This window comes from Rhododendron vialii, chromosome 1a, assembly GCF_030253575.1.
Source record: "Rhododendron vialii isolate Sample 1 chromosome 1a, ASM3025357v1".
In the NCBI taxonomy this organism is placed as follows: domain Eukaryota; kingdom Viridiplantae; phylum Streptophyta; class Magnoliopsida; order Ericales; family Ericaceae; genus Rhododendron; species Rhododendron vialii.
Genome location: NC_080557.1, coordinates 38,795,001 through 38,809,659, shown reverse-complemented (window position 1 = coordinate 38,809,659; position 14,659 = coordinate 38,795,001). Strand labels below are relative to the sequence as shown.

Here is a 14,659-nt window from a genome sequence, read left to right as displayed (position 1 = left end):
TCGTACCCGTACCCGTACCGCGTACTGGTACCCGTGCTCCATAGATTGGGGCCAATGAAGATTTATCCGGTCGTTATCTTCAGAACTCCGAAATTAGTCAAAATATGGGCAAACTGATCCGAACATCCTATTATTAAAAAAATGAATTCTGCAGTTAGCCATAAGGCCCAATTCTATCTGCTCCGGTCACCAGCAGATCATGCACAAATTCTATCACAATAAACAAAGCACATTCAAGTTAGGGCCGAAGTACCCTACAACATCTATAAATTGCTCACAAATAGTATAATCTGAAATTGTTCGAGAAATTTGGGAACGTTAAGTATAGCCCAAAAAGCTGTGCCGTTTTTAGAAGTTGGGTTTCTATCTCAAGTTGAAATTGTTCAAGAGGCGTTGAAGGAGACGAAGACGAAGAGAGATTTTCCTCACCTGCGATCGTCTCCGGCGACTCTCCGGTAAGATACGTATCCCCAAAGCACAGATCGTATTCAACTTGATTTCCCCTCTATTTTTTTGGGATCTGATTCTACGGTTTCAGTATCATATAGGGAGAATTTTTCATAAGTCCACTATACCACTTTCCAAACCCCATAAGTCCACTTCTAAATTCTATAACCTCCTAAGTCCACTAACCTATTAGTAAAGATATAATAACCCCGGTTAGTCTAATATACCCCTGCTTTTCAAAAACGTTTTGCCCCATCTTTTTAGCCATTTCAAAAAATTTCTATCCGAAAATTTCAGTCCCCATTATAAAACCCCTCCCCCTTCCCCCCCTCCCCCCCATTTCCAAAACAAACTAGGCTGAGAGGAAAAAAATGGAGACGGTTTGCTCCTCTGTTCCATCGTCTGTTGTCGTCGGCGTTCTTTGTCGTCGTCTTCAGACGATCTCCGTCGTCCACCAACAGTTGATCTCGTTCACCAATAGTCGTCGTTATTGCCCTTCGTTTCGGTCGGACGCCGTCGCGCTCGTCGCAGTTGTTCGGCTTTGTTTCTCCATCGTTGTCAAATTCTCGTCGTAGTTGTTCACCTTTGTTTCACATCCTCGTCGCCGTCGATCAATCTCCGATTTCGTTCGATTCATCTCCGTCATTCTGCATCCTCGTCGCCGTCGAAACCCTTCGGTTCATCCCCATTGCCGTCAATCTCCTCCGTTTGATTCGATCCATTCTATATGTTTCTTAGAAAACTAAAAGTGAACGCTGGGTATATATGGTTATATATATTTGATAGGTTGGTGTATGGTATGGTTGAATTAAGTTAGGAATTCGATTAATAGTATATATGGTTATATCAATGTCGATTGACAGTATATATCAATATTGGTTAAACTGTGTGTGAATAGATGGTTCTACGTGGTATGCTTTTTAATATGGTTATATGATAGATACAGGTTATATAACCTTATATATTTATTCAGAAAATTCCAAATATATCAGAAGCAAGTTAGAGAGGCCGCTGCGCGCTGCGCGGACCAAATCAATAAGTGATTGATGAAAAGCAGAATTATAACCTTATATTTTTATTCAATAATAAAAAAATCAAATAATCGAAATACATGGTCATATATAAAAATCTGTACAACGTTACAAAACTATATGTAACTCTTAAAAAGGAGAATATATAACGTTATATATGTACAATAACGTTATATATAGTGTATTAGAAAAGGAGAATCTTCAACTGTTATATAACGTTATATAAGTACAACAACGTTACATACGAAACTATATTGTTACTCGAAGCAAGTCATTGAGGCCGCTGCGCGGACCAATTCAATAAAGTAAAAATATAATGTTATATGGGAGTTTTTGTGCAGCGAAACTCCAAAAAAATTATAGAACATATACCATTTTATGTTAATATATGTACGTTCAGATGTAAACGTGGAATGTTATATGTTCTTGTATTATAATAAAAAAAGATTTCAAAAACTCATATAACGTTAAATGCGAGCCGATGAATGAGTATATAACGTAAAATGTAAGTGTCGCACGTTAAATGAGAATTGATGAACGAGTATATAACATTATATATGTACAATTACGTTATATACAGTGTATCAGAAAAGGAGAATCTTCTGTCGCTTTATTCCAACGTAACTGCTGGGATTTCAAACGTAGAACGGATAATGGGCTAAAAATATGGGATTTGAATAGAAAGGGTAATCTTCTCTCTCTCTCTCTCTCTCTCTCTCGTTTGGACTCTGTTTCCCTTCTGGATATGGGAACAACGTGAATATGAGAGATTTTATAGGAGTGAGATATGGGAGATTTTATAGGAGTGAGATATATCAGATTAACAGTTTTTAAAGGTAAGGGTATTTTGGTCTTGAACTAATTCCTTTTTTAATTGAATTGGACTTAAGGCCTCACCAAAACCTAATTAGTGGACTAGAGGGGTTATGAAATTTAGAAGTGGATTTAGTGGGTTACAAATATGCTATAGTGGACTTCCCAACAATTTTTTATATCATATATCCACTTTATTACTGTAATAGTACCAGTTTTGGGAAATCGTTGATTCATTTGTTGTTCAAGCTCAATTACAATGTTTTGGCAATGGCCACGTTGATACCATTATTACTGACCAGTCTTGGCAATGGCCACGTTGTAGGAATTCTGGGACTAGGGACATCTTGAGGGCCACCCCTGCTCTTCTTGTTCCTCATCCTTCTCAAGAGGACACAGTTGTTTGGAATCTTACCCCTGACCACAAGTTCTCTATCAAGTCAGCATGGAATGCTATTAGAAGGCAGCATCCTAAAGTTAGTTGGTCCACAATTATTTGGTATAAGCATCATGTTCCTCGCTGGTCCATTATTCAGTGGCTTGCAAATCTAGGGAGGCTTGCTACTAAGGATAGGCTCCTTAAATGGGGAATGGCTATGAATGATGAGTGTGTCTTGTGTTCTGCTTATGTAGAAAACCATAAACACCTCTTCTTTCAGTGTCCTTTCTCTTCTCAACTTTGGAAAGCCTTGCAAAAGGACCTGAGGCCTCAATGTCCTGTTACTAGTTTGCCTCAAATTATGGACTGGATGATTCAAGTTGATAGGGGTTCTCTGTTTTCTTGTTTGTTTTCAAAGGTTGCTCTTGCAGCTCTTTTGTTCCATGTTTGGGGAGAAAGGAATTGCCGAATCTTCAAAGGTTATGGCATTACTGTACAACAATTGGAAATCAAAGTGCGAACTGATATCCGAGCTTGTGTGAATTCCTGGCGGAGAATTAAGCGGTCAAGTCCTAACACAGCTCTCTGTTCTTTGTGGAATATCCCATTTAGAGTTTTTGGCAGTCTGTAATTTCTGTTGTGTACTGTTTCGTGATGTGGTAGTTCAAGCTTGTTTTTGGTGTTGCTTTGTATAGTTTGTTGGCTTGGGGTATGTCCCTGATGGGTGTAATGTGTTTTCTTTTCTAATAAAATTTTACCTTACCCAAAAAAAAATTACAATGTTTTGGGATCACTGCGTTTTGTCATGGTGTGGAGTAAACATAAACACTAAAATCTCCTTTGTGGTTATGAAGAATAGGCGTACAATTTTTTTTTCTGTTTCATAGAGTATTTGATGAATGTCATTCTTTAGCTTCTGTAATTTAGTTGTTGAGTCCACTGTGGTCATCGGATAACACCAATGATCGAAACGGGAAAAAAAAGAATGAAACAAAACTTGTATGTTTTGTGGGGATATGGGCAAAGTCCACTTTCATGTGATTATCGTCGTGTGCGGATACTCTGCTCATGGTTCAAAACTGACCACATAAACTACCTATGATTTTGAAAATGTGCGGATAGACTCACTGCTGTCATATTTTCCATCCATATTAACGGAGGTGTATCTCAAACACCTCTAGAATGTAATCTGAATCATTCATAATGTATTAAATAATGAATATAGTATCTCTGTAAAAAAATCATCTCAATCAGAGATCAATAACCCAGTGATCTAATTTTTAGTAAATTTAAATTTGAAATTTTAATTTCATAACAAAATCGATTCGACCATGAGCTTTTTATTTTTTGATTGACTTGAATTTTGGCATAGATGTAGTATTCGTCAAAATTTACAATATCAACGGTTTGGATTCAATTTTTGGTATAGGGGATGGTGTGGTTAGATTTAAAAAAGAAGAAGAATCAAAGGACATGATCAGGGTATAACGGTCTTTTAATGTGGTGTCCGTTAATATGGATGGAAAACACAATGGTAGGGGATCTATCCGCACATTTTCAAAGCCACAGGTAGGTTATGTGGTCAGTTTTGAACCATGAGGAGGATATCCGCACATGATGATAACCACAGGAGGTCAAAGGGACTATTTTGTATATGTCGTATATTTTAAAACTTAATATATAACTTATATAGTTATATATTTTGTATATGTCGTAGTCGGGTTATGGCCCTTGTGCATGGTTAATTGGCATAGTGTTTGCCAATTTTTTTTGACTTCTAATTGTTGCTATGATGAAGCTTATGCTGTATTCTATGATAAAACTTGTAACCGAATATGAAATGCAGAGATTGCTCTCTGAAGTTGGTGAAAATTGCGTTGTGTCTATAAGTTCTTGCTGCCACATCGGTGGAACTCTGGATTAGGTTTGAAAACTGCTGTTTTCTTCTTGTAAACTGCTGCTGTTTACTGCTAGATTAGGTTTGGGGCTTGCTAGAGAAGATTGTGGTTGCTAGGTATATATGTGCGATGCTTTGCTAGAGTCAGCTATATGGCTGCTGGATTAGCTTTGGGGCTTTTTTTCTTAGTTTACTGCTGTTTTCTGGGTGGTGTTGGAGCTGATGGAGTGAGTTGATAACAGTACTAAATTTCATGGAAGTTTGTTATGTTTATTCCTTGGAGAGACACCTTAGTTGTGGGGTAGTTTGGCTTTGGATCCACCTGTGTTTGTAACACTACTAAATTTGATGCACTGTTCTATTTTGACAAAGCATAAATCTTGGGGATTTATAAATTACTCTGAACTTGCAGTGGTGGTGTTATAATGGATAGCCTTCCCGTTCATTGTTCCATAAATTTCATGAAGGCCTCATTTGCCTGGGAGGAAACATAATGCTTTAGGATTTAAATTTGCAGTGAGATCTAGAGAGGACCTTCTCTCCTCCCCTGTTTTGCCGTTTGGAGCATGTTTGTGATGGGCTTGATGGCTGGGACTTTTAGGAGGACAGAAATGAAATTTTACATCATCCACCCCCACATCAACTACAAAACAAACCAAGCATATACATAATACATATCCCCCCTTCTAAAGAAGCTAAACAAACCAAGTAACTATGTGCGTAGGGTTGACCGCTGGCATTATTGTTACATGTAAAGGTAAATTGATTTTTGTAATGTATTATTTTTACTATTTTTGTTTGCTGATGTATATCGTCTAACCAAAAAAAAAAGACTCTTCTTTTGTTTTTATTCATGTGAGTTGACTACGTTATCCATTGAAGTGGGAAAAAGTGAACAAATGAAATGGTAAAAGGGTAATTTCACGTGCCGACACAGAAGAAAAAGAGGAGTGCAAAATTCACTACTACTAATGAAAAGTCTTATTAGGGTTTGAAATGAAAAAAGTGAAAAGATGGGGAGAAACTTGTGACACTGTATAATCCTAGGGGTTTCCATCTAGTTGTCCCAAGAAGAATGTGTAGTTGTGTCCGCAAATTGCTATTCAATCAGAATTAGAACCACCCCAAAAAAATCTAAATCGTGAATCCATTCAAGGTAGATGTATAGGAGAAGTATCCAATTAGGGAAGGTCCTCCTTTGTAGCAATTTTTTGGGGGCTAAAGCGGAGGCTTTCTGGGCTTCTGCTCAGGGCTGGCCCTGATTTGATTCCCAGTTATAACTGACGTTCTCGCATATATTTTCCTTTTGCAGCTGTAATATTTGTCTTAAATGGCTAACAAGGTTCAAGTCCCTACAAGAAACTCAGCACTTATTGCTATGATTGCTGATGAGGTTACAATCTTCTTCTTTATATCCATGCTTTGGCAGTGAAATTGCTTGGCAAAGATATATCTGAACATAGCTGTGTTGGACACTCAGATTCTGATTTTTTTTCTAACTTTTGCATATAAGACATGATTTTTTGTTACTGTTATTATGTTTTTTCCGCTATTTACTTAGAGTGTAACAAGTACCTTTGGATTTTGAGAAATGATCTGACGACAAACGGAGAGTTCTTTCACACAAATCTCTCCATTTTGATTTTTGACGATGAGATATGGTGAGAAAGGTGAAGGGGCCAATCAAAATTTTTCATTTTTGTACTTCTCTCTCCGTTTCTCACCAAGTCATTCAATCCAAATGAGTGATTTGGCGAGACACTCTAATCCTTTCTTTCGTTTTCGTACCAAATCATTCAATCCAAAGGGTTTAGTGCAGAGGTTGCGGAGAAGGGGACAAATGTAGGATTTAGCACTTTTTTGGTTGTATAACTTGCTATAACCTAACAAGATATGTTTTCTTTGTTCCTTGCTTCCCAATTTCTGCTGACGCAACCCTTATGTTGCTGTTGTATAATCTGATGTAGGACACAATAACTGGATTTTTACTGGCTGGAGTTGGAAATGTGGACTTGAGAAGGAAGACAAATTACCTTATTGTGGACTCAAGTATGCTTTTGAGCTCGGATTGTTATTCTCTTTTATGGGGTTGCTTGGTCTTTTCTTTCAGTGTTTTATAATTGTTCCTGTGGTTCCATTTCTGAATTGAACATTCCCCCTTTTTTTGGGTGCTTGGAGGCCCTTTGGCCTAAAAGAATGAGTATACTGTTACCCTACCGCGCGAAAGAATGTACTCAGCAATTAGACGATTGGCTTTTGATGTTTTTCTCTCTATTCTCTAGTAGCTGTTTCTGGCAGTAATTCTCACCAAAACAAACTGCTAGTATTGAATAAGATACTCTCACAATACAAATGTTGTAATTTGGATTGTTAGAAACTTCCTCTAGGTCTAATCCTTTATGGTGTAGACCCTTTTTTCCCTACAACCGTTCTTACACCTTCCTGTGCAATGGACTAAATTTAGATGAAATCAAATTCAAAATTTCTGTTAAGTTGCTGAGAAATGTTTGAAATTAATAACTACTTTGGCTTGGAATTAATGATAATGGTTCCTACCTTGTTTTCTTCCTTTGTTTATCCTCTATCACGATGTGGAACATTTTTTTCCAATGTCAAATTTGATCAAGTTTGCGAAGATTCGTTTTCTTTGCAAGCTATGAATATTCGTTCCTTGGCTTATGGAAGTTCTGTTATTATGGCCTAGAAACAACTGTTAAACAAATTGAGGAAGCGTTCAAAGAGTTCACAACAAGAGAGGACATTGCAATTGTGATGATCAGTCAGTATGTAAGTTGTTTATATCACTTGGTCATAATCCTCTTTATGTGGTTATGCATATGCAATTGAGAAATTTGGCTCAAATGGTGCAAGTTCATATGCTATTGGGCATGTTTTTTTTTTAATCTCTCTTTGGTTAATTGGCATATGTCATTGACTTTGCTAGAGGAAGTCATCATTTGAAAACCACTCTGCTGCCAGATGAGTGGCCATAGCCCTACTGTCTTTTGCCATAAAAATTGCTGTCTTCAAGGCTTTGGCTTCCCCAGTTGTCCATAATTATTTCTCATGGAGGTGTTTAAACACTGCTTGAGCATACATAAAACCAAACATTCATTGCCCAAAAGAAATTCGAACAAACCTCACTTCCGAATTGCATTATCTGGCTTGAAATGTGCATTCATGCATGTAATGTAGTACTTTTCTATTTCCTTTCCTTCTTTCTTGTTTTGCTTTTTTCCTGTGGTTCATCTTTCCTTTTATGGTTAGAAGACCGTATGCTATGCCAAACCTGTAACTGGCCCAAGGAAATGCTTATCTGTGGGTCTTGTCACTTGTCTGTGAGGATAGGTTGTTAAAGAGCTAGCATGCTGTTTTGTCTTTAGGACTTTATCTTTTGCTGCCATAGTTTAACATTCTTCCTAAGCTTTAAGTTTACCTTTTTGCAATATGAGATATCAGCAGAATAAATACAAGATCCCATAGATTTGTTTGTAATTTGTCGTAGTTAGAGGCATACTAGGACTCAGACTTTGCATTATTATACCTTCAAAGTTCTCATATGATATCTGGACAAAAAATTGTCGGATGTTCAATTTCAGGTTGCAAACATGATAAGGTTTTTAGTGGATAGCTACAACAAGCCAGTTCCAGCGATATTGGAGATTCCTTCCAAGGACCATCCTTATGATCCTACCCATGATTCAGTTCTTTCACGTGTGAAGTACCTCTTCTCTGCTGAATCAGTGGCTTCTGGGAGGCGTTAATTCTGTCTGTAGTTATATCATGTTTCACACCATTTCCCTTGTGTTGTGTCATGTGTTTATCCTGAAACACTTTTTTTGCTTGCTTATCTTAAATTCTTTTGATGAAACACATTTCAAGTTCGTTCTAGATTGAAATTCTGAATAAGCTACTTTTATCGAAAGCAGTTGTTGAAAGCTTCTTTGAGTTCTTTCTATAGTGCTAATGACTTAATACTGGATTTGGGTGATAAACGTTTAGCCCAAGTTGGTACTGGGAATTAGAAAGCTGAGGCTGTTCTAGTTTGTTTCTCTTGAGATGGCAACAAGAATTGCTTCTTCGACGGTGCAACATTTGCGAGGATTGAACAAGGTCTAGAATTTTTTATACTCTTCTTTTAAGTAACAAGGAAATCATTTTTTGTTTTGGTGTATAACAAGGAACCCATTCAATTTGGATTCATTAGTGCAGGGTGAAGTCCAACCAGTCATAGGCACATGTATCGGGTAAGACATTGTCAATTGGAACCGAACACAAGGCCTCTGAACTTACGGTTGATCTTATGATTATCTTGACTGGTAGCGTGCCAATAGATTTACATTTTAAGTTTCAACCTGGATGTGGAACAAATTATTTCAAAATCATGATGGTAAAATAAAATGTTCTGATGTGAAGGATTTGGTGAAGAATTGTAGTTCCTTTCAATCCTTCTCCGGGGGATTTGGTGAAACATCCGATATGAAAGTGAAAGTTCAGAAAACAAAGTAAAGGGATGGCCTTTTTGCAAGAGGTGAGAAATTTTTTGCAGACTTGTGTGACAATTTGGCATCCACAAAACTCAATCGCTGTAACCTTAGCTTCAACTTTTGGAGTTCTCAAAATAAATCGGTCTGTTAGTTAGGTAGAACGAAGGTCCAACAGTAAGGTAGTCTCTTCGTTTGCCTCTTTTCCTGTTTCCCAAAAGCATGAATAGGAAAGGGAAGCAACTTAGCTTACTCACAACTTAATCAGTCGATCGATTGATGAGAAAATTGATGCCATGTTTGGATCTGGATCCGTATTGATGAGAAAATTGATGCCATGTTTGGATCTGGATCCGTATTGATATCGTGGACAACGTACAGGATATCTAAATGGATACTTATTACACATACTCATTTTAATATGGGTGAGGATGGCTGAAATCTGTCATCGCAAGATATGGGATGTAATTTCACTATATATTGGTTGTACAAAGCTAGCAGGCACCTTCGGATTGTTCTAATGCCTCTTCATTACCAGATTTCTTCAAGCGGTCAGCAGCCTTTGCAACCTGCAATCTCAGTAAAATTAATAAAGATGGTGCTTTTGTTCATGAGAAATGATTCTTGCATTCTACTCTCTCTCTCTCTCTCTCTCTCTCTCTCTCTCTCTCTCTCTCATAATAAATGCACTCCACATTTTGTCTTTTATTATGCTTCGATAATTACATTATATGTAATTTTGAGCACTAAAAGACAAGTATTAGAGGTGATTTATAAAATACTCCATAGAATGCAAAAATTATTTTTTCGTTTGTTCCAAATGGGGCGGAGCGGATAGAGCATGGCTACTACTTTTATCACAATTTTATTTCACCACATACATGATTCTCATATAATTTTTCCATACCCAAACAGATCGCAATACATCGAAATGATGACATTACCTCGGAATTCCAGTTTGTTCTTGCGGTTATGAATATTAGAGTTGCTGTTTGTAGAAGAACTCCAATAATCATTCCCCACCAAAGCCCCTGATCACAGAAGAACCAAAAAACGCAACGCATGAATGTTAACATAAACATGCAGCATGTAGTCCCATTCAGAGAGAGAGAGAGAGAGAGAGAGAGAGAGGTTGGACTTACTGCAGCTCCTAAGTCGGTTTTGAAGCCAAGAACACACCCAATAGGCAGACCAATAACATAATAAGTGGTGAGGTTAACATAAGCCACAACAGCTTGCCATCCACTCCCAATGGCCACTCCTGAAATTAGGAGTGAAGCTTCATTCATAGTTCATAGCACTTAACAAAATCAAACTGGTTAGTAGACGTTAGGATCACGAATTATTTCTCTAATTTTCCGTTGTTTTCTGGTTTCTCTTGATTATAATTCCTTTGCAAAACCCACGATCCAAACACAACCTAAAGCTCCGAGATACTAGTACTTACCAGAAAGTATGGGCTGAACGCCATTTAAGAAGACAGAGATAGCAAGCAATGGGGTCAAATTGGACACTGCTGCAATAACCTCAGCATCACTTGTAAAGAGTTTGCTTAATCCAACTTGGAAAATTATAACGATTGCACTAAAACATATGCTAATAAGGATGCTTATCATTACAACCACCACCATTGAAAATCTTGCGACCATTGGATTGCCTGCCCCGAGCTCGTTGCCTATCCGAATGCTACAAGAAACATATCCTGGTCAATAACGGAGAATAACAATATTTGGGTTCTGTTTTTTTTAAGTCATGGATTTGTCGAGGGATTTGTGGAAGAAAACGAAAAGCGAAAAAATTGTATAAGGAAAAAACAAGAAGATACCTCACTGCCGCGCTCAACCCCAACATGAACTCAATGTCCCAAGTCCAGTAATTCAAACTGAAATGTGGTGCTGGAAGTTGTTTATGCAACTAATTGGGGAGAGAAAAAGTAATTGAAACAGAGTTATGAGCATACCAGATAGAAAGGGAATCTAAGGAAATTGTTGGGTTGGGGAGGAGGCCTGATATGAGTACTAATCCTTGGTTGTACCATATCTCCAGGCTGCATTCAAGACATGATCAAGATTACTGCTGGTCACTCTGTTATTCACATAAGTATGTACAAATGCCTCAAAACTTTTAGGGAGACTGTTTACACCCATTTTTGGCCAAAAATCAGGAAATGGATTTACGGGTTAAAAGGTAGCCTCGAGGGTCGAGGCCCTAGCCTTGAAAGACCTTACGACCAGTTGCCCACGAATTAGGGCCGGTTCTTAAGAAATGATGGGCCTTCCATATAGGCCTAAATCAGTCAAAGGCCTAAGGCTTGAATCAGTCCACCAGGCCTGAGTATTTCGTCCAGGCCTAACCCAAATTCCTAGAAGTAACAAAGGCCTAAGAAATGGGCCCAAATCGGTAGAAGCCTTGGTTTTCTCACCAGGCTTGGGCTCAGAAGGCTTACATTGGGCAAAGGCCCATGATTTACCAATAAGTTCAGGCCCAATTGATGAAAGGCCCACTGCTTTAAGAGCATCGTTAAAGCCTTTAATGAGCAATGAGGGGGCCTAAAGCTGCTCACAAGTAGCTCAAAGGCCTTAAACTGCTCACAAGGAGCTCAAAGGCCTTAAACTGCTCACAAGCAGCTCACAAGTAGCTCAAAGGCCTTAAGCTGCTCACAAGGAGCTCGAAGGCCTTAAGCTACTCACAAGCAGCTCAAAGGCCTAGAAATAATCCTGATAGGCAGGTCTGGGTAAGCTGCTCACAAGCAGCTCAAGGTCTGAACTGGTGGGACCCCATTCTTCAGCATGAAGCAAGGCCAGAGACAGGTGGCACACATGCAGCCTTTGGAGCTGTTGGTGAATGATTCATGCAGACCTAAGCAAGCTGCTCACAAGCAGTTCATCCAGGTCTGGTTAATCCTTTGTTTCTGGATCCTTCTTCCGTGAAAGATGAACCTCAGAGGATTTAGAGGGCCCACAAGTATGCAAGGTCCAATAAAATGATAAGAAAGGCCTGGTGAAGTATTGGTCTGCAGCTGTGGTGGGCCCGGAATGGCCTGGATACTGCAGAAACTGAAATTTTCTTTGTCCTTTTTCAAAGTTATATGTAGAAAAGAAGGATTTTTCAGGCCTTTGCCCTTTTCTTGGAGTAAAAGACACGTTTTGTTCAGAGAGTAGCCCCTCATTGGAGCATTTCGAAGCTGCTCAAGCTCAAGCCTCTGATAGAAGGCCATGTGGCAGCCATGCATTGGAGCATTTTGAAGCAGCTCAAGGCCTGTAGCTCCTATAAATCACAGTTCTGAAGGCCTTGGCCATGGTCCACGACCATCAAGCCCCCGGCTTATGCAAATTTATGTTTTAATTATCTTTTATCTTTTGGTCCACGACCATCAAAGCCTATGGCTTATCCAAATTTCATTTCATTTATCTTTTAACTATTTTTATCTTTCGGTCCCCGACCAAACAAGCCCACGGCTTATCGTTCAATTAACTTTACTTTCTAGAATAGTTTGTACTCAATCTAGCCAAGCCTAGATTTTATTTCATTTCCTTGTAATCAAACTTTGTTAAACCGTTAATAAAGTCCTTTTATTTCTGTTTTAGGCCTTGCTCTACCTTTCTTTCCATTTTTCACACGATTAGAAAATTTTAAGTCCTTAGCCCGCAAAGGCAAACCACGAACCTCCTCACGGTCTCCACCCTTAGGCCGTGCACTTTCGTCCAGTTAGAAGTCAGATTAAGGCTTCCAGGCCTTGATACGAATTTGGGCAGCAATCTTGCCCTGGCACGCCCGCATCAGGCCTAGAACTGCACTACTCGCAGTTCCAAAGGCCAATTGCTACATTTTTCGGAACAAACAGAGACCAAATCTCAGTTGCTAAACTCAGAAAATTGTGAAATCTTGATTACCAATGCATTTTCTGTAACCTATTATGAAATTTTGAGTCAGTAGAATTACTAAAACAAAAAGTAGGATTAAGAACTATCTTGTGCATTCGTACATTCTTGGCCGGTTCCCCCTCACACAAAACTTGACACAAAACTAATCGGAGTTTCGTGCAAATGATCGGAGAAAATAGATAAGCTCGAGAAAAGAGAAGAATATTGTACATACCACAGCATAACAGCAGAAGCAATAGTCAACTTGAAGTAAGGCCAAATCCCATACACTGCTTTAACAGAAAAACCTGTCCAAGTCCTCTTGCAAGAAGGGCTCAAAAGTATGTAAAGTGCTTGCAATAGAACCAGTAGCCACCAAGAGAAGCTAAGTGTAAGAGAAGCTCCCAAAAGCCCAAAGTCCAAAAAACAGACCACAGCCCAAGTGAGAAAAATGTGCAACAAAAGCACCCCAGAAGACATATAAGCCAAAGGGTTGACAATATTCTGTGCTTGTAGGAACCTCATCATTGGGCAGCTTATTGCAAAGGCGTATAGCTGAGGAATCATCCCGCGGGCGAAGATTTTGGCCACTACGATTATGTCATTCGCTTGTCTGATTAGCGCCAGGAGTTGTCCAAAGTACCAGTAGAGAAATGTGAGGAGAATTGCTGCTCCCAAGTGAAGGATTATCGCCCTCTGGCAAATTATGCCCATTGAGTCGTATTGCTTTGCGCCGTATGCTTGGCCGCAGACGGTTTGCACGGCACTAGCCATTCCCAACTAGACTTGTGGGAAAGAAATGAGAATTAGAAGAAGATCATACACAGAAGGTTTTGAAATTTGAAAATTTCAATGACATTGTTGTAGCATGGTGAAAGGGTTGCTTTTGAAACAAGTTCTATGAAGAGAATGAGTAATTTTGCCTCATCCCTACAATAGTAAGTTGTTCATTGTAGATAAACGTGCGTAGAAGATCCCCTTAACTTTTACTTGCACTTTTTTGAGGTTTTGTTCTTATTCTAAAAATAAATAAAAATCGTGTTTGTTAGTTTTGCGCCAAACTTTTGTAGATTATTGATTCGTCTTGACCAAAGGAATTGAAAAATTAAAAAATAATTTACTTTTACCCAAATATTTTGAAAATATCCAATTTTAAGCAAAAAAAGCCAACTTCTTTGACTTTTTTTTTTTCCTGAAAAGTGGTTATTTTCTAAAATATTTAGGTAAAAATCATAATTTTTTACTTTTCCTATTCGTTTTGACAAGACAAATTGAAAAACAAAAAAGTAAGGCGCAAAATTACCAAATGCGAAAAAATTTGAATAAGGACAAAATAAAAAAAATCCTAAAAGTGTTTGGTCGAACAACATAACCAGTATACCACGGGTGGGGGCTCCCACTACTATAAATAAAATAAAATAAAATAAAAAACCTTGGGGTCACTTAAATTTTGTCGAATCTTTAACTTCATGTCCTGAGATTAGTCGAGAGATGCGCAACACAAAGATCCGATTACCCAAAAAGGGAAGTATAAGTATAGCAGGAGAAAGAAATAACTGGTGGAATAATAGGAGAAAGAAATCACTTTCCAGAAACAAGGAGTAATTCCTTGAGCATATATAGCCCATTTGATTTCCAGACTGCAGCTTTTTCACTGATAATAAAACCATAGTAATTTTGTTTGTCTTCGCTTAACATCTCTCTGTGATTTTGCTCTCCGGGGGACTTTTGAGTTTTTCCTTTGA

General features: G+C 38.4%; 2 protein-coding genes across 7 annotated transcripts in view; one reads left to right on the top strand and one right to left on the bottom strand.

The window, feature by feature from the left end:
- Positions 1 to 210: 210 nt before the first annotated feature.
- On the top strand, positions 211 to 8,505 carry LOC131323842 (V-type proton ATPase subunit F). 6 transcript variants are annotated; one of them, XM_058355682.1, is made up of 6 exons: positions 215 to 455; positions 4,517 to 4,594; positions 5,880 to 5,960; positions 6,535 to 6,616; positions 7,272 to 7,354; positions 8,167 to 8,505. In XM_058355682.1, exons 3-6 carry the CDS (start codon positions 5,898 to 5,900, stop codon positions 8,329 to 8,331), a joined length of 393 nt encoding a protein of 130 aa, XP_058211665.1. In that variant the 5' UTR covers positions 215 to 455; positions 4,517 to 4,594; positions 5,880 to 5,897; the 3' UTR covers positions 8,332 to 8,505. The 6 variants fall into 6 exon arrangements, with proteins under 6 accessions (XP_058211684.1, XP_058211680.1, XP_058211665.1 ...); XM_058355693.1 differs by having other exon boundaries at positions 215 to 482; positions 4,518 to 4,594; XM_058355701.1 differs by lacking the exon at positions 4,517 to 4,594 and having other exon boundaries at positions 211 to 481.
- Positions 8,506 to 9,368: 863 nt separating this feature from the next.
- LOC131323835 (protein DETOXIFICATION 41-like) overlaps positions 9,369 to 14,659 on the bottom strand; it is a 6,748-nt gene continuing 1,457 nt past the window's right edge. The window contains exons 2-8 of the mRNA XM_058355676.1: positions 13,150 to 13,694; positions 11,012 to 11,098; positions 10,877 to 10,933; positions 10,499 to 10,737; positions 10,194 to 10,312; positions 9,996 to 10,082; positions 9,369 to 9,620 (exon numbers count right to left, since the gene is read on the bottom strand). Coding sequence (XP_058211659.1) covers positions 9,546 to 9,620; positions 9,996 to 10,082; positions 10,194 to 10,312; positions 10,499 to 10,737; positions 10,877 to 10,933; positions 11,012 to 11,098; positions 13,150 to 13,694 — 1,209 coding nt within the window. The 3' untranslated portion in view covers positions 9,369 to 9,545. The remainder of the gene's footprint in view (positions 9,621 to 9,995; positions 10,083 to 10,193; positions 10,313 to 10,498; positions 10,738 to 10,876; positions 10,934 to 11,011; positions 11,099 to 13,149; positions 13,695 to 14,659) is intronic.